Here is a 26,166-nt window from a genome sequence, read left to right as displayed (position 1 = left end):
GCCATTTTCTGCCTGCCTTTATTTCCTATTCAGTCTGTGCCCTGCTCCACTGGGTAGCTCTTGTGCCACTGCAAAGATGTGTGTTGGGGGAGGATACAATTTTTTGTGTGTGAGGGCTTTACAAAGCATTTGTTTGATGTATGAAGTTACAGTCAGGTGATCGTTTTACTTGTTCGTTTTGAGGCTGTCAAAATGAACAGAAGAGAAGTCAGCCTGCCTGTGCTGTCCAAAGGGACATTGTGTTAGATTCCTTCAGCCTCTGAGGCTTGCAGGCATTCAGAAGTGGCAGCACATGGTCATTATGGGAAGATATATTGTCTGCAAATGTCTTCATACACAAACTGACCCAGGCTTTAGTAGAATACATTCTATGGCTGGCTAGTAGATAGACTGAAATAAATAGCAGGCAGAGCAGCAAAGTCTACTTTCTTTGGGCAAGATTGAAACTCACTCATTCCCCAGATAAATGGTGAGGCTCATGAGGGCAAGCAGACAGGCATGGCGACTTCCCACCTGGGTTCTTAGCAAAGTGGAGTGCCTGTATGAAGGTGATGTAGTCACCTAACCGTAGCAGGGTCAGGAAATAATTCTACTGATGGGTTGTCTCGAGTAGAGCCCTTTGAGAAATGCTTTGGACCTTTCCTGCCAGTCTGCACTGTGGCTTCTTTGGTGACACAGAGGAGAGGGGCATGCCTGCACGTGGCATTCACGTGTTTTGCTGAGGGGCCAGCAGAGCGTCGATTAGATGGACTTTCTTACTGGTTTCTGTCAGACTTCTGCTGTGCAGGAGCATACTGTAGCTGACAAAGCCTTGGAGAACATGTTTCTAATCATAAATAACTCTTCATCTGCAGGATCTTCCCCAAAACAGGGCTGAGGTGCCTCTGTTCCCAATTTACTGATCACGAAACAAACGCAGGGCTAAGGCAGACTTGCCCATGGCGAGATCTGTTCGGTGACGGCATTGCAGCGTAACATTTCTCCATGCCAGGTCTCAATCCCACATGCTTCTCCAACAAGTAAAGTGTCTCCAACTTTCTTTTGCTAGCAATTAGTAGTTCTCCTGAAGGAGAATTTGCTCTTGAACCTTTATCTTGAAATGCCAAGGATAAAGGGTTGCTAGTTCCCCAAACCTGCGTCATTTCCATGTGTTTCTTCTTTCAGCTTTTCTCCCCCCTGCACCCCTGGCTATTGTTTTGTTTATGCTGTGAGTTGCAGTTTTGTTTGTCTCCTTTCCTACAAAAGGTTAGTTCTTCATGCCTTGCCTCCAGCAAGCTGGGTTTTTTTCCTTTCCTGTGACTTTGATTTTGGGAGTTAGCTTTCCAGCTGCCTTGTGCCAAACCCACATCATGAGCTAGGAACAATAAATGGAGGAAATGTGGTCCAAGGACTTAGCGAGTCACACAAAACTTCTGTGGACTAACAAGTGGCTTCCTTAGGTGGTTGTGCCAAACATACCCCTACCCAGTGAGGTGCAAGAACCCTAGGTTAGGAAAAACAGCCTGCCTGTGCACATGCTCTAGAGCATACGTGAACAAGTTATCTCAGAGAAGGGAAGAGTGGTTTGGGAAGCAATAAGGGAATTTGGGGCCCCAGGCTGGAGCACAGTTGACTTCCTATTCAGCCAAACCCCAGCCACTTAGAGCAGCACCAGCTGGGTTCTGTGCAAGGTTTGTATCTTAACATAAAATGCAATTGGCTGCATGGTTTCTAGTAAGAGGAGAAACAACTCATGTTGTTTACTTCCATTTAGGTTGTTACTGGTGTTGGAGAGTTGAATAAATAACGTGTTGCTTGCCACTGTGAAGCAGAGGAAATTGAACTCCTGGTCGTTAAGATAATCAAAATAAATCACAGATTTAGAAGAAAGGAAAACTCAGGTGGGGTAGGGAACTTTGTTCCCTTTGAAGTGTTGAGGAAAACAAGGTGGGTGGCAAGAGGGATTTGACTACAAATAGGTGTTTTCTGCTCCCAAGATGGTAATCTGTAGGCATGCAGTTGGAATGCAAGACCTCTTCCATAAGACATCGTGAATGTTTGTGAGGGTTGCCCAATAAGTGTGGAAATTCACCACAGGGAAGTCTTCTTGTAGCAAGATGGGTCAAGCTGTGCATCATCAGCATGGCTTGCTTCATGTTCACCACGAAATGGGCAGTGCCTCCAGGTGTAAGAACTTGCAGGTATGAATTAATTTGCAGGCTTAATACTTTCAGGTTGCTTGGGTAACTCAAAGAGCACGTTATTTTGCCTGTAAGATTGGATGGCTGATACTTTCAGAGCATTTAAATCACAAAAGCAAATGCTGAGGGCTGACAAACACAAAATCCCCCTGGTGTCCAAGGGGTTTTGAACAGGAAAATAGTTCCTGAAGCTGAGAATTTGTGCATATGCCTGGAAAACCAGCAATAATATGATCTCACCATAAATGTGATCTCCTCTAAACTGACTTTACCTTGTCTGTAGCAGATGGAAGGCCAGTTACTAAGTCCTGCCTTTGCATATTTGATTGCTAGGTCCTGACTTTGCATGATTCATAACCATTAAGGTCAGAAAAGACCTCTAAGCTCATTAAGTTGGCTCTCAACCCAGCACCACCATGGCCACTAAACCGTGTCCCAAGGTGCCCTGTCTGCATGTCTTTTGAATTCCTCCAGGGATGGTGACTCCACCACCTCCCTGGGCAGTCTGCTTTAGTGCTTGGCTGAAATCTGGTGATGTCTACCAAAGAGTATCCTTACTGTACATGGCAAAGAATTAAACTGCTAAGGATTCTGTGCTCTGTGTCTCAGGTGCACATACAAAGCTTCTGCCAGAAGATAAAGGAGAGTCCACGATAAGGGAATAGTTAGGTAGCAAGTGTAGTTTGGAAAAGGCTTTCTTCTATATGGGGGCAGGTGTTGATCTGTTAGAGGGTAGGAGAGCTCTGCAGAGGGACCTTGACAGGCTGGGCAGATGGGCAGAGTCCAAGGGCAGGAGATTGAACACATCTTAAGTGCTAGATCCTACACATTGGCCACAGCAACCCCATGCAGTGCTACAGGCTGGGGTCAGAGTGGCTGGAGAGAAGCCAGGCAGAAAGGGACCTGGGGGGACTGATTGACAGTAGGCTGAACATGAGCCAGCAGTGTGCCCAGGTAGCCAAGAAGGCCAATGGCATCCTGGCCTGTATCAGGAACAGTGTGGCCCGCAGGAGCAGGGAAGTCCTTCTGCCCTGTACTCAGCACTGGTTAGGCCACACCTTGAGTCCTGTGTCCAGTTCTGGGCCTCTCAGTTTAGGAAAGATGTTGAGTTGCTGGAAGGTGTCCAGAGAAGGGCAACAAAGCTGGGGAGGGGTTTGGAGCACAGCCCTGTGAGGGGAGGCTGAGGGAGCTGGGGTTGCTTAGCCTAGAGAAGAGGAGGCTCAAGGGAGACCTTCTTGCTGTCTACAACTCCCTGAAGGGAGGTTGTAGCCAGGTAGGGGTTAGTCTCTTCTGCCAGGCAACCAGCACCAGAACAAGAGCAAGAACAGTCTCAAGCTGTGCCAGGGGAGGTTTAGGCTGGATGTTAGGATGAGGTTCTACACAGAAAGAGTGATTGGCCATTGGAATGAGCTGCCCAGGGAGGTGGTGGAGTCACCATCACTGGAGGTGTTTAGGAAGAGACTGGATGGGGTGCTTGGTGCCATGGTTTAGTTGCTTAGATGGTGTTGGATGATAGGTTGGACTTGATCTCAAAGGTCTCTTCCAACCTGGTTAATTCTATTCTATTCTATTCTATATGCTGCAGAACCATCTTCATGTAGCAGAAGCAGGAGAGTGTAATGATGTTTAATTCTTTTTTTGTCCCCATTGAAGAAATGGTGTCCAGGCAGTGTCCAGGATAGTGTCCAGGTAGAAGTTCATCCCTGATTTCTTACAGTGAGAGTGGGCCAGGGTCTCTAGCCACCTGTGTCAACATTTCTTACATTTGAGCTGATAAATCTTACATAAAACATTAAAACAATCACAGAGCACAACCTAGTAGACAATGTATGCCCTAGAGATAGCCTCCAGGATGGAAAGTTTCTTCTTGCTTGTCCATATTCCTTAGGTCCACCTGTTCATTTGCAGGGCTTTGAATTGTGGATACAGCAAATTCCCTGTAGACTGGGGAGATAAGGGATAATGCTGCTTCCAGACCTGAACTGGTTCTTGCTTGGTGTTTCACCAGTTCCCGATCTGTTCTTCCCACACACATTCTATATGCAGCCTACCACACACCCTGTGTGCTGCATGACAGGTAATTTACTTGTTTCTTGACAATATAATCTGCTCCCCAGAAGCTTGAGTAACCCTGCCAGTTGCATATAATTTTACTCTTGATCTTCAATGTCAAATCAGTGGCTTGTTTGTTAGCTTCTGAAGCCTTTTATCACTTGTCAATTACAAATGCTAATCTGGCACTAATAACCCAAATATTCTTGCAGCAATATCTGCTCCTTCCCAAGCTCTGGCATTTTAATCTTCTTCAGCATTTTTGGGCTTCCTTTGCTGCTCCTGAAATATTATTTTGGGCACTCCCTCTGCAAGTGTGGAATTCCAGTGGAGTGATCACCTGTCCCTCATTGGTCTCTTTTGTTATGAGCAGCCTAATAGTGGAAGAATTGGTAGCAGTCAGTGAAGAGTTGAGTCATACCTAATAGCACATGTGCCTGACACCCCCATGGGTACACCACTGTGAGTAAAAGGAGGAGAATGGTCTGAAATCCAGGGTTTGGCTAAAGGGGATAAACAAATGCCTTGAATCCTTGACAGATTACAGCCAGAGTCCATTGAGTGTCAGCACTTCACCCAGAAGTTGCCTGTGGTGAACACAGGAACATCTTTATTTAGAATCATAGAGTGGTCTGGGTGGGAAGGGACCTTAAAGATCATCTACTTCCAAGGGCTCTCCCCTGAGCCTTCTTCAGGCCAAACAACCCCAACTCTCTCAGCCTGTCTTCACAGGAGAGGTGCTTCAACCCTTGGATCACCTTCATGGCCTCCCCTGGCCAATTCCATGTCCTGTGTGGGAAGCTCCAGAGCTGGATGCAGTACTCCAGGTGGGGTCTCACGAGGGCAGCGTAGAGGGGAAGGATTGTCTCCCTCCACCTGCTGCCCATGCTGCTTCTGATGCAGCCCAGGATACAATGTAGTATTAAGGTTTTTCTTCAAATCTAACAGTTTGGCTGTTTGACCAGTTCTTGAAAGTGCAGCTCTGGAGAGATAGCAGGGACTAGGTGGCACCAAGGCAAGCACAAAGTACATCTTCCCCTTGTCTGTTTAAGGTGGGTTTATTCTGCAGCATCGCTGCTTGGAATTTAATCTTCCAGGACAAGCAGATTGTGAAGCTTTGAAGTTGTTTTCTTCTTTCCCTTCTCCTCTGGAAAGGTGGATTAAATGACTAAGCTGTCTCAGTAAATAGAGACTTGATTGATCAGGGTGGAAGGAAAGGGTCTGTATAGAATCCCTGCTCTCTGGCTACTCTTGCAAGACTGAGGTTGCTTTTTTTAAGCCCACATTTAATTAGAGCAGCATTAATGAAAGCAACCTCTGACACCAGCAGGGACTGTACTGAAATGGATGAAGGTTTGGAGGACTCTTGAAACACAGCAAGCAGCTGCTGCATTTCTTGGCACCCCTCTCTTGGCTCTCACAACAAATGACCCATTAGATTTTATTGTCTTTGAATGATTTACATGACCACTGCAAACCTTCAGTCTTTCTTTTCTGACATGAACAAATTGGGAAGCCTTTTGCAGAGTAACTCCATCATCAGTCTTAATTCAGAGCACCCTCATTAGGTATTTCAAGTATTCCAACAGTCTCCTCGTCCCAGTGTCAGTAGATGAAGTTCAATGGATGAGAAAGCAGTTTCTTGCCAGCCATCACACAGAGCTGAATTCTGACCCTCTGCGTGGCACAGGTGGCATGAATCAGCCTAAAACCTGCCTGGAATTTTTCATTAGGTTCATGAAATTCATGACCCATGACTCAGTGCTCAAGTTCAGCCACCATCTCATGGACTTGTGGAACCTAATTCAGTACAACTATGGAAAGGTTCTTCTGGCTAAGTGTGACATCCCTGTGGGCCAGGTAAGAAGCTGTGTTTTGCAGGTGCAGAGGCTGACAGTCTCTCTGGCAAGGATGGTGACATTTAGGGGCTTATTGTGTGTCTTCAGGTGTCCTTTTAGTTTGCTGGCAATGGAAGAAAACTACCTTTTTCTCCCATGCAAAGCCTGTATTGTTTGTCTTTCTGTGGTAAAATGACCTTTTGTGGAACTGCTGCATCATGTAATCTAGAAGCTTTGACAGGAGTGACACGAGCTCCTTTCTGAGGAGACAAAACTCCTACCACAAGCTAGGGGTGAGCTTCCCTAAAATTACTCCACTCAATGTGAAGTTTTTCATGTACCACACAGTTGGAATAGTGTGAACTGTAACACTGCTACAACCTTGGTACCAGAGCAATGGGTGTGTCTGTCTGTGCTTGCCTCTGCGTATCTGCAAACCATGAAATCCTTCCCTGAGCCCACCCTTGGGCAGCCCTGCTGCTGCCTTTTGGCCCTGGCTGTGCTGCACTGGTTGGCACAGCTCTTGAGGGAGAGCAGTGGCAAGTGAATCATAGAATCAATAAGGTTGGAAAAGACCTCAAAGATCATCAAGTCCAAGCTGTCAACCAGGACAGAATTCTGGAAGCTTGAGGGTGTGGATGCTTTTGGGATCTGTGCTGCTTGATGAAATGCTATCATCACCCCACTCTGCACTAACTTTGCTGGCTCCCAGCTCAGAGCCTGTTTCAGCACCAGAGGCTTCCTGGAGCTGAAATGCAGCAGAGACACAGAGCTGTGACACCTTCAGGGTGCCTGCAAGCATTTGTTGGAGACATCCAGAACTCACGGTCTCAGTCAGGGGCTGGAGGTGATCCCTCTTCTTTAAACTCAGTTTAGGGCAGCCTTCACTTTCTCCTCTCATCCCCTGATCCCTCAGCACTGCTATTTTGGGAAGAAAGATGCAAAGGGAGCTGTAAAATGCTGCCAGGTATGTTTATTACTGGACAGACACATTTGCTCTGGAGCCAAGTGCTCCTTTCCAACAGCCTCATGTGCCATTAAGCATTTCCCTTCCACAGACTGTTTGCCCAGGCTGTTAAGTTTCTCCAGGGACTTGTCCTCCAAGAAATATCTGTCACGTTTTTCCTGCTGCTTAGTCTCTTTTAGCACCTTGCAAGGCACAAGTCTGCACTTAAGAGCTATCAAGCTGTAATTCTCTGTGTCCTTGTAGGTTTGTCTCCTGTTAGATTGTGCTGTTAGAAATAGACACCTGAGCCTACTGAAAGACACTGTGGTGTCACAGCCACCTGAATACGAATGGGGAGGTTTTTTGGCCTCAGTGAATTGACTTTTCCCATGGGTTTAAGCCACTGTAGTCAGTGTAATGTCATTCCTTGGTTTTGGACTCTTTATTTTCACCATGTCTAACCTCAGGTGAGCTTAGGCAGCAGTTCCCTTCAAAGCACGTGTACCTTTTGTGTCTGTGCCATGTGCTGCTGGTCATCCCTGCAGTGGCTTGAGTCTTGGTGGCTCTGGGTTCAGCTTGTCTTGTCTCTGTGTGAAACCTGGTTGCACTGTGTGTGGTAGGAGAGAAAGCTGCTTGTCCATCATCTGCACTTTCTAAAGAGTGAGAGGAGAGCAGCCTTTGCTGCAGGATGGGGAAATGGAAAAGAGATGGGAACTGGAAGGAACTATGAAGAGAAAATTAACATCATCTGGTAGCAGATGGTAAATGGAAGCATCGTCTTGTAAGGGCTTAGTGCTTTGGAAGTGTGTAAGTTAGAGAAGGGAATCATTGCATGATTATCCTCTGTGTGTGGACAGTGTTACAGTCCCAGTGGGAACCTGAAGTGGAGGATTTCCCTTCATTCTTCCTTTTCCTCCCACAAGTTCCCTGTCCAAGTGCACATTTTCGCTCTGGTGCTGCAATACCTCGAGTAGCAGTCCTTGGGTGACTTGCAGCAAGGTAGCCGAGTGTGCTGCTTCCAAGCAAGCTGCTCAGGCACACTGACCCTTGTCAGAGAGGTGCAGGCTGAACTGTGGGAAGCACAGAGGAGATGCAACAAAGGACAAAAGTGACATTGTGCAAGGCTCCCCAGGTATGTAACCTCCCAGGCAGCATGAATGCAGCCGTGCTGGTCCCTCGAGGATTCCTACACTTATTGCAGACATGTTTCACCTGAAAAGCTGCTGAAGGTCTCGGATTGAGCAAACTCCCATCATCCCATCAGCAAGTTACATCTGGTGCTGGAACTGCCTCCTTTTTTCCCCTGTGATTGAGGGATGAGAGCTGTGGATCAGCTGCTTGTTTGCTTTTCCCCCCAAGGAAGCCTCTCTGAGCACTGTCTTCACTCCATCTCTGGTCCTTGGCCACGTTCCATTACCCCAGGAAAGCTGCAGCCCTGCCTTTTTCTGTATATTTGCCAAGATCATTGCATCATAAATGCCAAGCCCTGAGTTACCTGCTTTAGGGCTCCATTCACATGCTGTTTGCTTTGGGCAGATCCACATGTCCACAGGGCAGCTTTATTACACCCTGCCTTCCCTTTGTAGTCACAGGAGCTGTTGTTACATACAGTGCTTGCTGTGGACTTGTTCTGTGTGGGGATTCTCATGATCCCTTTCAGCTTTGAAGGGATTTGTTCCTTTTACCATCTGGAAATCATGGTTGGGGAAAATCTTGGCACTTGAGTTCAAAGGATTATGCCTATACAATGTGAATTGCTGGGGGGCAAGGTTCTGGGTCTTAGGTTGTATTTGTCAGTTTATCCTTGGCTCCTATCAGCAGTGGAGAAATTACCTGATTGTGCAGGTGAGTGCCAACAGAGCAGGTTCAGTGACATGTCTGAAACCAGCTGGGAGAGTAAATGATTGAAGCCCTACTTGCTGTTGTCTTTTGAAAGCCAAACTTCTCTTGAAAGCTTCTGGCTTCCCCTGTGGCTTCAATATCTTCACATATCTTAGACTGAATATTCAAAATCTTAACAGTAAGGGTGGTGAGACACTGGAACAGCCTACCCAGGGAGATTGTGGATGTGTTCCCCCACAGAGGTGTTCAAGGCCAGGCTGGACAAGGTGTTGAGCAAACTGGTCTAGTGGAAGGTGTCCCAGCCCATGGTGGGGGTGATCTTTAAGGTCCCCTCTAACCCAAACCATTCTGTGATTCTATGAAATGAAACTCTCAGCCAGGGAGAGCAGTCAGCAGAAGACATGAAGTGGTGAACAGTGCCTTTTGAGCATGTTCTGCCTATAGCAGTCAAAACTGGTATCATTCCTGCTTCTGCCAGGAGTAAATACAAGTACCACCCCCTTACACTGCAGCTTTCTAGCTCCTATTATCCCAATTAATGTAAAGCCTTTGGAGAGGGGCTGCTGGCTCAGTCAGACAGGGTCACATCAGGTGGTGCTGAAATCCTTGTTTCTAGAATGATTCCCAGGAACAGCCCTGATGGCTCACACAAAAGGGTCTGCCTGGCTGCATAGCTGGCTTGTGACAGCAGCCTAAGGAGGAGTGCTGCAGAAATGAGGGTAGTGCAGTCTCATCTTGCCCTGCATCGTATCATTGACCTGATTCACAGTGAGGCCCTGGCTGTGCAGCTTTCCCCCAGAGCTGATGTGGAGCAGTTCAGCTGAGGTGAACAGAGCGGTGCCAGCAGGAGTCCCGCAGCCCCTGCTTCACTGGGTAGCATCTTGGATCAAGAATAAAGCTTTCTGCCTTAAGAAGCCCTAGCCCTCTGCTCTCCTGGGACACTGAGCAGCCACTGGAATTTGTTGTGGGGTTTTCAGTCTGTCTTCTTTCCTCAGTGTCTGTAGGGTTCCTTCTGGTGGGTGAGACTGGGTTGGTGGGGGTTTTTTTTAGCCCTTCCTACATTGAAAGCATTGAAGCATAGTAGTAACTCCACCACACTCCTTTAGGAAAGACAAATATTATTGCACAGTGGGAAAAGCAAAGGAGGGAGGCTGTGACTTGAAGGGCTCAGCATCACAGCTGGTGTGGAAGAAGCTCTCAGCCTTGTTCAGAGGCTCTGCCCCAAAGTGTTCTGTTATTTTTATGGGGCCTGTTTATCTGGCAGTGATGTTTTTAGGGGCTCAATATGGAGGCAGTGATGGTTTCAAGGGCTCAATAGGGAGGCAGTGATGGTTTTTAGGGCTCAATATGGAGGCAGTGATGGTTTTAAGGGCTCAGTATGGAGGCAGTGATGTTTTCAAGGGCTCAATATGGAGGCAGTGATGTTTTCAAGGGCTCAATATGGAGGCAGTGATGTTTTCAAGGGCTCAGTGTGGACGCTTCCATTGGATTTTTTTGGTTTGGGACTACACAGAAAGCTTTTGCCTTTTATGTCCAGCAGTGCTGTCCCATGGTCCATGGAATCCCTACAGAACATGAGAAATGGCCCTGAGAAAGTCAGCATTTCCTGTGGGGGGCTGAAGCAGCTATTGTCAAAGAAACAGCATGTCTAAATGGGGAAGGGATCGTCAGTGTCACACCTCTGAGGGCTGCCTTCACTGGCAGGAGCAGTGTGCTTTTAGATGTGTTAGCTCATCCCTGAGCTATCCCTCTGTAAACAAGGGCAGGTTTATTTTTAGTGTAATCGCTGCTCCAAGCGAGTCCTGGATCCTCTGCTCCCTCCCTCCCTCCCATGGCCCATTAGGATTCACCAGAGGTGCTTTTAGCAGGTGAATCGTGATCGGTGCTTAGTGACAGCTCACCGGCTTTTCTTCTCTCCCCCTCACCTCCCCCCTGCTGCATAGACATTGCCAGCTGACCTTGCTAACCTGTGTGTTCCCCTCCCCTCTGTATCTGGACAGTGTCCCTTTTGTCACGCTGGCTGGAGGCAGATACCTCCCAGCCTTCTAAAAGGTGACAGAGCTGTGACCCTGCAAGCCCTCGATAGTGCTGGCCTGCTGCTGGATGCTGAAAAGCCTCCAAACCCAGGCACACCGTGTCTTTGCAGTCAGATGCACCCTATCTCCCCTGCACAGCACGGGGCGGAGGGAGCCTGGGGCAGGGGGAGTTAGCTGGGGGGAGGCGGCGTGGCAGGGCTGTCAGCTCTGTTCCTCACTGCTTGTTCTGGGCTGCCTGCCGAAGCAGGTCAGCCAAGGCCCAGCTCGTGCTGTCCTGTGACCCATGTGGGAGCCCATGTGTGTCCTTCCCAGTGAAAATAGCTCTGGGTCATTTTGGTCTCACCCACTACAAATGCCCAAACAACCCCCAAGTGTTTGGGATTGAAAGGTGTGACCAAAAAAACCACCCCATGAATCTGAAATTCACCCTTCTGGCTTGCTTTCTTGCAGGACATTCTGAACCACGTGCACACAGGCTTCCATCTCTTTCTCCAAACTTCAAATACTCTTGTTTTGAGAGGGCACCAGATCCTGGGGGTTTGGTGGTGGCAGGGGGAAGCCAGGGATCCTGAAAGCAAACATATTCTGGGATGTGTGGTCTGCTGCACTGGGACTGGCTTTGCTTTCCCCTACCTGAAGATCCCCCACAAGCAGCCTTCAGCAATGTGGACACTTGAATCCTCTCAGCCTGTTGCATGTTGCTGTTGTGCCGAGGTCTCAGGCCCCTGTGAATGATGCAGCTCACACCCCTTCTTGCCTGCATGTGCTCCGAGTCACTGGGAAGTCCTGTCACCCTCAGCACTTGCTTGAGCAGGAACATGAAGTCTGTTCATTGCTGTTGGACCCAGATACTGCAGTCCCTGAAGACCAAGCTTCCTGAAGCCAGCCTGGGGGTGCATCTGAGCTTGGCTGTGCCCATGTGTTCTGGGAAGGCTATTCCCAGCCCTGACGTGGGCTCTGAGTGTAATTCCCTGAACTTGTACCACAGGCATGGCAGGATGCAGGCTGGCAGGGACCCAACAGGACCCTTTCAAATACCCAAATACTCTGTCTTCTCCCATGGTTTTATTTGTCAGTTTGCAGCTTATTATAAGTGCCCTTGCTGGGAGGCAGGGGATGAGACTGCAGGAGCATGCCTTTGCTCTGAGCTGATGAGATGTGAGCAGCTGTGGTAGGTGGTCCTGCCACAAGCCAGAGGGCAAAACCCAGGCACTGCTGGTCCTGCTTAGCCATCTCAGGTTGGAGATGAGGTAGTGAATGCAGAGTGTGCTGAAGCCTGTGTCCTTCACATGTATGTGTGTGCTGGGTGCTGGTCTGTAGCTGGGAGGAGCCTTGCTTCAGAGTAGGGGTGAGATGTGGTTCTCGCTGTGATGCTCCATGTGTGTTGAGGTCTTAAGGCACAGGATGCTCTTGCTGGGCAGTACAAACCATCCAACTACTTTATCCATCCCTTTCCCTGCACTGCTCTGAAGCATCCCATGTGGCTCAGCCTTACTAGGGCAGGCTTGTGGCCAGAATGTCTACTGATAGTCTCCTGGAGATGTTGGTGACCCAGTGAAGGTGCTGCTGATCCCCTTTATGGTTTGGGGGGGGGTTGCTTACAGCTGAAATATCTATATTAGATGGCTCTGGGCTCTGTGAGTATAGATACAGCCTGGAACCTCAGGAAAAGGTGATCTGTCTTGAAGGTGAGTATTTTGGGGTGCAGCTGTCTGGCTCTCCTCAAGGCAGTAGGGTTCTGTGAAAATGAACTGCAGGATGTGGGGAAGAGCCTTTGCCATAGGGGCAGAGGCCACCCTGGAAAGGATCCCACAGGGAAAAGCCTCCAACACAAGAAAAAAGGTTGAGGTCTGCTCCTTCCCCAAGCTGCTCAGGAACTAGCTGGCTCCAGAGACTGGCAACAAGCTGGTGTGGAAGCAGCAGGGGTTGGCTTGGTGCAAGAGACATGAGAGGAGGGCATCCAGCACGTGGGGCACTGTCATTCTCTGCGTGACATTTGCTCATCTCTATAACAAGCAACAGGCTCTGGGGAGCAGGGAGTGAGCAGGACACAAAAATAGTAAGTAATTTGGAAGAGCAATAAAGGTTTTAGCCATTATTTTCTCTGAAGCAGGTAAAACTTGTCCAGTCAGCAGCTCCAGACAAGTCCTAGTTCATGCTGTCCCTTGCCTGGTAGGAGTGCCACACTGCATGGTGATGTAGAAGGGAGTGATGAGGGAGAAGAGGGGAGAAAAAAAACAAGTAGGAAAAGAGGCTTTATTGGTTGCATTAACCACTGAGCAACTTCTAAGGAATGGGAGCTTCTCAGCAAGCAGAATGCAGCATGGGGATGCAGCATGATCCAGGTACAGGAGCAGCCACAGTAAGTCTGAGCTGTTGCTCTGGCCTGCTCTCTGCAACCCTTTTGTCCATCCCTGTGGTGTGTGGTCCTTGTGAGCATCTCTGAAAGCCTGTACCACCCTCCCTGGCACTGGGGCTCAGGCAGGGGATGAGGGTTTCCTTGGATCCAGCTCCCCCTCACAGCTTCCCAAACGGGTCAGGGGAGGGACACCTATGTTTATGCAGCAGGCAGCAGGCTGTGGCCTCCATAGCCTTCTAGGTGCTATTGTTAGACAAATAACTATTTACCAGCTCTGGAAGCTTGGTCTGGCACTTCTGTGGTGTTGTCACACAGCAGTGGCATTAAATTGGATCAACCTGACAGGGATGGGGGCCAAGCACTTTGATTCTAAAGGTTGCAGTAAGCACTCCTATTTGCATGCCTGCAGAAGTGTGCTTTGCAATGGGGCAGGGCAGTTGCCCCAGGGAGTGTGTGCACTGCCCAAGCCACCTGGCTGAAGGAGGAGGGAGAATTGTGTGCCCACAGAGCCTTTGGAAGAGTTTCTGTTTGAGGAAGAGACTCTTGGTGCTTGCTGAAGTTTTAGCAAAAAGCAAATGCTGGTTTGTTATCGTTTGGGTTGTGTTTTAAGTGTTTCCCTGGAAGCTGATGTGGCTCTTCTTGTCCTTTTCCCTCCCAGTGCTGCTCACAGCAGTGAACTGTTACAGCGTGAAAGCTGCTACTCGTGTCCAGGATGCCTTTGCTGCGGCAAAGCTGCTGGCGCTGGCGCTCATCATCATTCTTGGCTTCGTGCAGCTTGCGAAGGGTGAGTGTGTTTCCTTTTGCTCCTGAAGGTGGTGGAAGCCCAAGAGTTCCTAACCCCAGCATTTCAGAGCTAGCAGAAGTGCTTTGTGAACTCCTGAGCACTTGGGTGATCTTTCCAGCCCGTGCTTCGCAAAGGGCTGAGTGCTTTTGTGAGATCTCCTGTCTGCCTTGCTCCAGTTATCATAGACTCACAGAATCAGTAAGGGTGGAAAAGACCTCAAAGATCACCAAGTCCAACCTGTCACCCAACACCTCATGACTACCAGACCATGGCACCAAGTGCCACATCCAGTCCCCTCTTGAACACCTGCAGGGATGGAGACTCCACCACCGCCCTGGGCAGCACATTCCAATGGCTAACAACTCTCTCTGTGCAGAACTTTCTCCTCGCCTCCAGCCTAAACTTCCCCTGGTGCAGCTTGAGACTGTGTCCCCTTGTTCTGGTGCTGGTTGCCTGGGAGAAGAGACCAAGCCCCTCCTGGCTGCAGCCTCCCTTCAGGTAGTTGTAGACAGCAAGAAGGTCACCCCTGAGCCTCCTCTTCTCCAGGCTAAGCAATCCCAGCTCCCTCAGCCTCTCCTCACAGGGCTGTGCTCAAGGCCTCTCCCCAGCCTTGTTGCCCTTCTCTGGACACGTTCAAGAGTCTCAATGTCCTTCTGAAATTGAGGGGCCCAGAACTGGACACAGAACTCAAGGTTTGGCCTAACTGGTGCTGAGTACAGGGGCACAATGACTTCCCTGCTCCTGCTGGCCACACTATTCTTGATGCAGGCCACTGGTGGATTTCATACTGCTGGAACCCAGTGTACAGACTTTGACTGGTTTGGCTTGGAAGGGACCTTTAAAAGTTGTGTAATTCAACTCCCCAGCATTCAGCAGGGACGTTTGCAACTAGAACAAGTTGCTCTGAGCCCCAGACAACATGACCTGGAATGTTTCCAGGGGTGTCTCCTACCTCTCTGGGCAACTTGGGCTGGTATCTCACAACCCATGGTCAGTATGAAAAATTTCTTCCTTCCATCTAGTCTAAATCTCCATCTTTTAGTTTAAAAACATCTTCCCTTCTCCAGTCAGAACATGCCCCAATGAAATTCTATCCCCAGCTTTTATTATTGCCCCCAAGGCCTTTTCTATTTAACTCAGTCACTGCAGCCTCTCCCTTTGAGGCTGCAGAGCTTCCAAGTCCACAGGTACTGCAAATTTGGGTGCTGTGGCTCATGGAAGTCTTTCCTATTAACTGTTAGCTGGTCGTGACCACTTGTTGCTAGAGCAGCATCTGGACATGCAAACCAGCCCCCAGTAACTTCCATTCTTTCACACACTGGCCCAGTACCTTTCCCTTGTTCCTGCTTTGGGTGTGGAAGAGCTTGGTCAAGCCCATGGGGTCACAGAGGAAAGCTGGGGTCAGGCAGGGCTGCAGAAGCTGCGTGATGAGCAGATACCAGGGCTGTCAGCTGACTCTGGCGCACATCTCTGTCATCTAACACCAGGAAGGAAGAGAGAAAAGGGAAGCTGAAGCAAATTTTCTGGTGATTCTGCTTGTTTTCTTCATGAACATCTAAAGTCCTCTCAAACCTAGGGGGATATTTTGTTCCAAACCCCTCTGAGGAGCTAATCCACACAGATAAGTTTCCTTGGGTGAGTTTTGTGAAAATAAACTTTGCTTAGGGAGCAGTAGAGGCCCTGCTGGTGAAATGTGGCTAAAAGTCTATAGATACTCCCTCCAGTCCCTGCTGGGAAATCAGTTTGTGTGCACACATGGGTCATTATAATTCCTCTCTCAGCTCTGGGAGCCAGTGCTGTCTGTGCAGAATTTCTTGCTTTATCAGAGGGTTTATTTTCTTCCAGCTCAGTGGCTACACTCAACAGGACCATTGTTTGAGGCTTATCACAAGCTATACCTCCTTCCTCTTCATAACTCCCCAGACTGCTTTGCTAAACCTTTTTCCCTCTCTTAGAAGGAAGAGGATAAGTAACCATAACTCTCTGACAGTGCTTTAACATTTTACCAGTAAAAGAACTTTACAGCTGCTTTTTGTTGGCAGGTAATAATCTTCAGAGTTTCCTTCCCTCCCTCTGTGCTCTTCTTTTGTCCTCCTGTGCAGGGTGAATCACTTTCCACCACGGTTCCTCAGGTATAAAAACACATTATTTGGGAGACCTTCTGGCTCTCTAAAACTCCCTGTAAGGAGGTTTGAGCCAGATGGGTGTTGGTCTCTTCTCCCAAGGAACAAGTGATAAGACAAGGAAATGGCCTCAGGTTGCAGCAGGGAAGGTTTAGGTTGGACAGTTTCTTTCCCCAAAAAGGGAGGGTTGTCAAGGCCTGGACCAGGCTGCTCAGGGCAGTGGTAGAGTCACCATCCCTGGAGGAGTTTTAAAGCTGTGGAGATGTGGTGCTGAGGGACATGGTTTAGTGGTGACCTGGCAGTTCTGGATTAAGGGTTGGACTCAATGTTCTTAAAGCTCTCTTCCAACCCAATCTCTGTGTGCCTCGTACATATGAATTCTGTATTTCCATTGGTTTGGATCTCTAACCAAGAAGAGATTTCAGTCTATAGTGAAGCCATCCTGTACTCTATTGTCTCTTGCCTCCTGTGATGCCAGTTTCAAGTTTTGGGTAGGTCTGGAGAGCTTCAGCTGTTGACTTGTGTGCATCTTGAAGTAAATGTCATCTTCAGGTGATGTTGAGTTTCCTGCTGAACCACCTGGCCTCTTCACACAGAGTGAAAGAGCACTAGATCCAAAGCAACAGTTAGATGATAACATCTGAAAGCAAAGACCTTTTCTTCCTGTCTGGGCACACAACACCCAGCATAAAGCAGAGTGGCTCAGAGAGGGAATCTTAGGTGGTACAGATGTTCTTCACAGAGCCCACATTTACACCTTGTCCTTAGTGTCACACAACTGCCTGTCTGAGCTCCTCTTTTACCACACACTGCCTAGGATTCTGCCTGTGCTCTAACATGGATCTGACTAATCTCCTTATGGAAGTTGCAGGCTTTCTGATAAGTCCCTAAGAATGCACAAGCTCCTTTTATTTGCCCTTCCTCAGCTTCCACATACATTGTGCAACTTTCTCAGCTGTTCTTTATGTTCTTTTGGATAGCTTGATGCTTTTCTGTAGCAGGAGTACACCAAGAAGCTGTCTTTTCCCTTCTTTTTTTCTTCAAGGGAAGCATAGTAGCATAGTGCCAAAAATGAAGAGGCACTGCACTGTTCTGCTTCTTTCTCAGGGCAAGAAACGATGACCACAAGCTGTGAGGCAAGGGAATTTATTAGCAAAACACTTAATTGTGATGCAGAGCTCAGGGAGGTTACCCAGGAAAGTCGTTTCACTGGAGATTTACAAACCCAGGTTAATAAACACCTCTGGGGAATGGTTTAAGTGAGTTAAACCTGCCTTGGTTCAGGGGGGACATACCTGGTGCACCTGGAAGCCACTGGGGCTGTGCTGTGTGTCAGCAACGAAGCACAGAGCTGCTGGATCATCCCCAGGGGAAGTACTGCAGACCCAGTCTTCTCAAGTGCTGATGCTTCTAAAGGTGTCACTTTTCTCTGAAGTCTGTGTAACCTCTGAGTAGATCCTGGGTGATCCTGGGTCCCATGCCTCACCACAGTCCTGTGCCTTTCCTGCTCCTTTCCTGCGTGCCCTTGTCTTCCTTTACACCCCTTGGACAAAGAGGACTCTTACCACGACCAGCTCAATACATTCAGTCTCTGGCCAGCAGCTTGGGGTGAAGTCCATGCCAAGTGGATTTGTGTGGGGCAGCAGTTTCAGCAGTGAAGGGCTTGTGTAGTTCCCATGACAGCCTGGATAGTGCCTGAGCAGTGCTGATTAACTTCTTTAATGGTTGCTGTCCCACTGCTGCTTTATGTTTACAGTATCCATAAACAAAGGAGGAGCAGTCCCACAGTTTCTTGCTCAAATGTGGAAACTTCTGAGACTTCAGAGAAATGTGTCTGACCTCCTTCCTTGGCTTTCCTTTTTATCCTTTCATGGGGTAGTTTCATTCTTTTCAGAAAAGCAGTAACATCTCAAGCAGGACAAAGAAGTCTGTGGCAATGTTAGCAGACAGCAGACAGTGTTTCCTTGTGATCTCTCTGGACAGCTGGTTTACATCACTTCTTTCATGCAGCTTCAAAAGGAGGGTAGGAGTTGGTTTCCTACTTAGAAAGCCTTTCAACTTCTTGGAAGTTCGACTCAGTGTAGCTCACCCACTTGGGGTGCAATGATTTTACTAATGCAGAGTTACACTTCTAATAAGCCTTTTGGGGGCAAAAGCTGAGTTGCTTTAAAAGTCCAGTGTCCTGACCTTAGGGTGTTGGTGTGTAAAACAAGTGTGACCCTCAACTGCACGCTCCAGCAGTCTGTAGCACTTGAGTAGTATGAAGAGCTTGGGAGCCTAGACAAGATCAGCATTTTTTCACTCCAGGGTTAGGAAAATTAGGCTTAGCTTCGGGTCTGCTGTTTTCCCATCTCTCACAAATTGGCTTTCCTGGGTGTTTTGTTCTTGACCTGGTGTGCAGGATGCCTGGGACTATGCTTAGAGATGTCAATAGCTACCAATACCTGAAGGGAAAGTGTCAAGAGGATGGGGTCAGACTCTTTGTCAGTGGTGCCCAGTGACAACAGAAGGCGCAGTGGTTGCAAACTGTAACCCAGGAGGTTCTCTCTGAAGAGGAGGAGAAAATTCCTTGCTGCTAGGGTGTTGGAGCCCTGCAGCAGGCTGCCCAGAGAAGTTGTGGAGTCTTCTTGTCTGGAAAGATTCCAAACCTACCTGGTCATTGTGATCCTGGGCAAGCTGCTGTGGGTGACTCTGCTTTAGCAGGGGTTTGAACTCTGTGATCTCCAGAGGCCCCTTGCAAGCCCCACCATGCTGGGACTCTGTGACTAGATTGTACAGCCAGTTTGGACAGGAGCTGTGCAGGTTTGAGGGATGTTTTCTGCACACTGAAGCCTGTGGTTAGGTTTGCAGTTGTGCTCTTCATATCCCATCACCCTGCACCTCACCGTGCCTTCAGAATGAATCTAGGCATGAAATGGTCACAAGCTGTGCTGATCTTTAAGGACACGCTCATGCTTTTTACATGTGAGGAAATTCAGGAGAGGTTTTGGTGGCAAAGAAAAGGATCTCAAAACTCCTGATACCTGAGATATGTTCTTTTCTGTTGTTGATGTCCTGGGGTTTCTTAGCTATTTGTCTCCCCTCAGGCAGCTGTAGCAGTGAAGTGCTGTTCCTGGCTGCTGCAGGTCTGGGGAGTGCTGCAGTGCTGGGCTCCAACTCTCACTCTGCCATTCCTCACCTCCAGTTCTGCTTAAAAAAATATATATAAAAATAAATATAATTGGGCATTTGGAACTTGGGGAAATAGAATTTAGCACTCATTTTATTGAATTACTTTTATTGAACTTACTTGTTCCCTCTTAATGCCTGATTCCTGATCTGGGGTGCCTTGAACGCCTCTTTGATGGCAGCAGCATGATTATCTCTAACTCCCTTCGTGGGCTTGTCAGAGACCAGCAGGGTGGCATCTGCTGAACAAGCACAGGGTGAATTAAGGACAAAGCAGGCAGGTCTGTCTCCAGACCTTTGCTGTGGGGAACTCAGACTAGGCAGAGAACTTTGGTTTGGTGGTGGGTTTTGCCTTTAAATGGATGTGTACAATGCCAGCCAGCACTGGCACCCCTCACCCAATACCATATGCTTGTTGTGAGAAGGTATTTAGAGGTGTAGCTGTGGCTGGCAAATGCTCAGCTCCACACAGGAGAGTTTCTGAAAGGGCTGGAATGAAAATTGGAGCCTTCAGTTGTTGGTGTGTGCTTGGCATAGCTGTGAAGCCTCCTGAAAATGTCATTGAGGTCCACTGGGTGTGAGGCAACAAGTTCTTGGTGCTGAGGGTGTGTGGGCACATCTGGGTCCTGCTTTCATGTATTGAATCCCTTTGTCCTTTGCTAGAAAACATCTGTTTGGTCTCTCCCTTCCTCTCTGAGGGTTATTTTGCTAGTTCCTTACCCACATTTTTCTTTCTGGCTTTTTTTTCTTCTGAAAAACCCCATGATGAAGAATGGTCTGAGGGAGGGAAAGGTTATTCACTCTTCCTTTCCTGTGAAATTTCCTTCTCTGCTGCCAGTGGAAATGTCAGCTCAATGTCCCAAAGAAGTCCCTTGAGCCAGCTCTGGAGTGACCCTGGGGTGCTGAGGGGCCAAGCTCTGCAAGCAGCAATGGCAAGGATGCAGCTGTAAGCATGGGGCAGGGCTGCTGTGGAGGGGTCCTGCTGACACAGCATGAAAACTTGATTTTCTGGCTGGTAATTCAAATCTCAGGCTCCATCAGGTCTTGGAGCACAGTGGCACATAGATACCCAGAGAAAACAAGAGTGACTCTTGTCTGAATTCTCCTGGGTTTGTACCTACACTTAATCACACTCAGCCAGCCAGAGATGAATGAACAGTTAGCACAGCTAAAGGAATGGAATAGAATGGAATAGAATTAACTAGGTTGGAAGAGACCTTTGAGATATCAGGTCCAACCTATCACCCAACACCATTTAATCAACTAAACCATGGCATCCAGTCTCCTCTTAAACACCTCCAGGAGTTTTCCTTTGGCTCATTTTCATCCTTCACATCCATAAGGTGAACCCAAGAGCGAACCTGATCATCAGGTCAGTGTTAGGAGTTTGGGGTTTTTAGCCACAGCAGTTTCTGCTAACAGAGGGTAGATGCAGCAGTGCTTTTGTGCACCCTGTGTGGTTTTACACTGCTCTCTGTGCCCAGAGGGAACAGCTCACCCAAGGGACTGCCTCTGGGACACAAGAATCAACTGGTGGTGGAGCTGTAGATGTCTGAGAGGAGTTTGGAGGCCAAAGCCAAACCAAATGGGCGTTCACTCAGCCAGCCCATGACTAACTCCTGCTGAAGATCCTCTTTGGCAGAGAAGAGGCAAAGCCTATGGATAGTAAATGTCCCTCAAGCTTTGAGTGTGTCCCTGCATGTTGAGGCTGAGGCTGGTGCTAAAAGGATGGCAAGAAAAGCTTGCCCTGCAGCTGCCCATGCTGTTTCTTGTTACACTGGCATCCAGAAATGCCACCATAACATGATTTTGCAGCAGTGAGCTTTGAAGGCAGGTTGTTGTGCTTCCCTTACTCACCCTCTTGTCCGTGGAGCACACGGAGAGTGGAAGACCGCGCCGAAGGAGAGCACGGACGAGGAAGCTGGGAAAGCTGCCAGGGGTCCTGCACCTCTAAATCACATCAGCCACATGGTGGAGATTAATCAGGCATCTTAATGCTGGGGGGTTGATACAACACAATTAAGTTTTATGGGCCTCTTGCTCTCTAATCTTGCATTGCTTTTGCAGCCAAAGGTGGATGCAGATGCTGAGCCCAGGTGGGCATGGCAGATTAGTGTGCTACGCAGCTTGCCTGCTCTGCTTTGGAGTCAGCAGCAGTTCAGTTCTGCTCAGACAATTTTTTTCTTGCCCTCTCTGCCCAGAAAGTTGGGGTTTTTTTTGGCAATTACAGATTCAAGAAGAGAGCTCAGCTTGGTGAGGCTTTTGCATTTTGCAAGTGTGAAGTTAAATGTAATGCATTTAATAACAGCAGAAAACCCACCCAAAACACAGAAGCAGTTGGTCAGTGACCTGTGCTTAAGACCATTGTGTGCACACTCTGGCCTTTAATGATGGTGGGAACTGCTGTGTGTTTAGCACTGGGTATGGAGGCTCCTGGCTGTGTCAACTCTTCAGGGTGCAGATGTGCCCTGACATCTGAAAAGCTGCTTTAGCTGAGGAGTTGTGGATTGTAGCATGTTGCACATTTTCACTGCCCTGAATGAGCTGCCAAATGCTAAGCTAGATATGAGGTTAGGTGCCTTGCACTAGCAGCTGAGGAGCACATCTCAGACCTCCCAGCCAGTGTGCACCCTGCTCACCACTGCTGTGGGCTGAGTGGGTGTTAAGTCAGCTGACGTGGGAGGCTGTGTTGGCTTCTCGTTTTCCCAAGTGCAGCTATCCCAGCAACGCAGACATTTAACTGGAGAGCAGCTAATACTTTGGTATTTGCTTCTTTGGATCTCATCTCTCCGAAGTCTTAATTGCAGCAGTGGCAGTGGTTCATGCCTGAGGTGTATCAATATAGCTCTGTGTGTGTGTTCATCTACTTTTGCTTGTGTTTTGTGTTGTGATCCTTTCCCACAGCCGCCAGCTGAAGTTAGTGGCCTTGCCTGTGGTGCTCGAGGTATGGGTGACAGGCAGGAGGATCTGCTCTCCTGAATGTTCTTGTCTCTCCTGCATGTCAAGCAGCAGAGAATTCAGGTGGCTCATTCTTTGTCATTCTCAATCACAAGCTCCTATGGATGTGGATTGAACCTGTTGTGCCGATATGGGAAGGAAAAACAAGCTTGTGGAAGTGGCTGGAAACCTCTGGGTGGTTTGTTTGGGGTTTGCACCTTGCTTTTACTCTGCATAGGTAGAGACAGGCAGGGGACTCCTGCCTCTCTGGGCAGCCTCTTCTAATGCCTGAAAACACCTTTCCATGGTGTGCCAAAGATCATGCAGGGTCTTTTCATCCAGGTCTCAGAGCTACCTCTGTGCTTTCTGTATTGCCAGAGGGCTCACATGCTTCTAATGTCTGCTGCTTCTGGGACTGTTTCTTTCTCTTCAGCAAGCATTATACTGGCAGACACAGAGGTTGTGAATATTGAAAGGGGTTTGCTCAGGAGTGAAAAGTTTTATGGTGCCACCAGCAGGATGCAGAGGATGTGGGAAAGGTCTGTGTGGCCCAAGTCGCATCCTGGTGGACGACTGCAAAAGGAGAAGTGAAGTTTGAGTAGTGTGTAGGGTGGAGTGAATACAGGAGCCCAGACCCTTGGCTTCGCCCTGGAGGAGCAATAATAGTTCCTTGTAAACAGTCTTGACAGAAGTTCCCAGCACTGGGAGAAGAGTTTGTCCAGAGAACAGAAGGAAGTACTTGAAATGAGTTGATGTGTCATAGCCTGTCCTCAGCCAGTGCTGTCGACTGGGACATAACCCTGGAGCTCCAGCTCCTTCTTGGATGCCCTCTCTGCTCTTCCGAAGTTCCAGTAGTGACTTTCAGGCTCATCTGCTGTGGGACCCAAGTTTCATAGCTGCTGCTCAGAACTGCAGAGTGACAGTGGTCAGAGATGAGCAAAGAGGTTTTGTGGCTGCCAAGTGTGACTTTCCTGGGGAGCCATGAGCTGCTGAGGAGATGTTCTCTTAACCCTGATCCCTGTGTGCTTCTTGCTGTCTTGTTTTTCTGACTCAGTTGATTGAATTCCCACTGCTTTTCTCAGGAAATGGCTCAACAGCTGAGTGCATCTTCTCCTTTGGGATTTATCATGTATGCAACACATTTCTCCCTGGCTTGGTTTCCTCCACGAGCAAGATGTGCTGAGGGTCCCCCGACCCAGTTCTCTTGCTGAGCTCTCTAGATGGCTGTGTTCCCTCTCCTCACTGTTTAGGCAAGTTAAAAATATTTAATTATCATTACATGCTTTCTGCAAGAGAAGATTGCTGTGCTGTTTAAACTGGACTGGACATGACTGGGGAGCAAATGAACATTTGCAAAGGAAGGGTCTGAACACGCAGTGCTTGGACCCGGGGTAGGTCCCTCCTGCAGGAAGGCCCCAGGTGACCCATCACTTGCTGGCACAATTACCAGAGTCTTGGCAGCTGGCAAGATCAGCAAATGGGGTTTATGTCAGAGCTTGTTATCTTAATTTGGTTAATTGTAGAGCAGAGTGCAGTGGAACAGCCAGTTCAAACCAGGCTTCAGATCGCTGGGGTTGTCGGGCACGGGTAGGGCACTGCCTAGAGAGCAGCTGTGTTGGGCTGGGGAGGATGGGGGAGCTGGGAGGGTGGGCAGAGTGTGGCACTTAGAGATCTCTTGCCCCAGGGGAGCAGTCAAGGCTGTGCTTGGCAGCCTCACCAGCCCATTTGTAACCCTTGATTTGATGCAAAGTCTTGCAATTCAAACCTCCAAGGAGCTGGAGGCTGGAAGTGCACACTGAGGTTTGAAAGATGTCTGGAGCGAAGCTTCCGAACTCCAGGTTACGAAGGTCCTCAGGAGTGTTTGTATTAGAGGAAAGAGGCAAGCATGAGCTGAGCCATCTGCCCAGCATCTCCAGTCTCCAGCTGGGGCCAATAGCAAGCATTGGTGTAAGAACAGGAGGGACATGTGGTGCTTCCTGGACACTTTGAGAGAAGGGCATTGTGGTGATGCTGGGGGAGGACAGCTGCTCTGCTTAGATGTGATCTTTGGGGTGTGCTTGTTAAGGAGCCAAGGCTCCTCTCGTGCAACCAGGTAGCGATAAAGCATGAAAGAAGCAAAGGTTGTGGCAAAGGGGCATCATGTGGATGCTTGAGAACATGAGCTTGCCCCCTTGGAGGGGGAAGAGACACATCTCAGCTCCTCTGGTTATTTAATCATGTTCTGAGAGTTGCTACATCCATTGCACCATGGGAGCAAAGATGTGAAGTTCAGCAACTTGCTGCAAGTTTTTGGAGGGCTACAGCTCTTGCTGGGTGAGGCTAGGAGAGGGCAGTGAGGTGTCAGCTCCTCAAGGATTGTGGAGAACAAAAAAAAACCAAACCAAACCCCCCACCCTTTCTTCCTGCCTAGTCTCTCTTGGCTGCCTCCACCCTGACTTGCCACTCCTTTGCCTGTAGCTGCATTGTGGTGCTTCAAAGAGATGGGTTAGGTGCATGCCAGGGCGGGTGCAAGGAAGAAGTGTGTGAGTAATTAGTTCTGTCCCACCCATCCTTCCCTCCCTCCATCCATCCACCACTCCTGCCCACCCACAGAGAAATGAGATGCCAGCCTTTAATTCCGTAGTTTGGGTGTTGGTGCCATAGCAATCCTACTTCCCTCCTCTTTACTCTTGTGTTGTGGAGGGCAGCAGTTCTGACACACAGCCAAAGTGTCTCTACAGCCTAGGAAGCCACCAAATTGGGCTCAGACCCTCCTTGCCTGGAGGCTGAAGATACCTGTGCTTCCCAAGTGGGTGGCACATCCTGAATTCAGGCATATGGTTTCAGTCTGGGAATCACTGATGCTGTCCTGGCCAGCTGGGTGAGGGTTGGCAGCTCAGCCCTTCCTCTGCAGTCACCACACACAGTTTCTGTGTGAGGTGTCTTGAGTGAAACCTCCAGATGCTTCAGAAGAAGGAACATTTGGCCTAAGAGCTTTTTGTCTGTGACAGACAGAAAGAGGCTTTTGGTGGAACCTAGTGTCCAGTTGTGGGCAAGAAATGGGAGGTGCGAGGATGCACCCAGGTCCCAGCATCCTCTTGACATGGCAAAGGTGGCAATCCCTCAGCTCCAGTGGAAGCCAGGCTGCTGGCTGAGTACAAACAGAGCTTTGAGATGCCCAAGGGGTGTCTGAAATGCCTGGGGAGCTCCCCCAGTGCAGGCTGTGCTGTTCCTGTAGCTAATTGCAGTCACTGTTAACAAAAAGTGTATCTTACTCCCATAACAGAAGACCTGGAAAGAACTGGACTGGTAATTATTCAGGAGAGGCAGAAAATAAACTCAGGAAAGCTGAGCCCAAGGGATCCAGCAGAATGTGATACCATGCACACCTTCCTCCTGCTCAGCCTTTTTAGTCACAGCCAGGCCCTGGGCATTAGTGCTAAATTAAGATTATATGACTGAACCTATAAGCCAGGAGTTAGGCTTCAACTCACAGCCTTGTGTTGGTCTCTGCATTTCCTGGCTTTCCCTGGCTTTCTAACAGCAGTTGGTGCATTTTGCTAAGGAGATTCACTGGCTGAAGGGGCACTATATCAACTGGCATATCCCAAGGCAGATTCAGAAGAAACTTCCCTACTGCAGGGGGCTGTTAGGAGAGGGGCAAGGCAACACCAGTGGAGAACTGTGATCTGTAGTGGGATCAGGGCAAGTAGAGCCTTGGAAAATTGGTGTTTCCTGACCTAGCTGCCCAATGTGTGAGCTGATGTTGTGGTCCTGGCTGTTTTGCAGCTCACACCCACAGCATCCCTCTGTAAATGGGAGAGCAACCAGGAAGAGAAAAAGGCAGGTTTGGTAATTTTGGGAGCAGGGAGTATCTTGGATGCCATATTAGGCAATATCTTTTTGTCCTGGTTAGGACTTT

General features: G+C 48.7%; 1 protein-coding gene across 1 annotated transcript in view; it reads left to right on the top strand.

The window, feature by feature from the left end:
- The window catches only part of SLC7A5 (solute carrier family 7 member 5), a 43,445-nt gene that overhangs the window by 1,535 nt on the left and 15,744 nt on the right, over positions 1–26,166 (top strand). Inside the window, exon 2 of the mRNA XM_009904464.2 lies at positions 13,912–14,037. Within this exon, the coding sequence (XP_009902766.2) occupies positions 13,912–14,037 (126 nt within the window). The remainder of the gene's footprint in view (positions 1–13,911; positions 14,038–26,166) is intronic.

The sequence above is a fragment of the Dryobates pubescens genome, chromosome 19 (assembly GCF_014839835.1).
Source record: "Dryobates pubescens isolate bDryPub1 chromosome 19, bDryPub1.pri, whole genome shotgun sequence".
NCBI lineage: Eukaryota > Metazoa > Chordata > Aves > Piciformes > Picidae > Dryobates > Dryobates pubescens.
The sequence above is the reverse complement of the archived record's forward strand: the minus strand, read 5'-3'. Positions and strand labels throughout refer to the sequence as shown.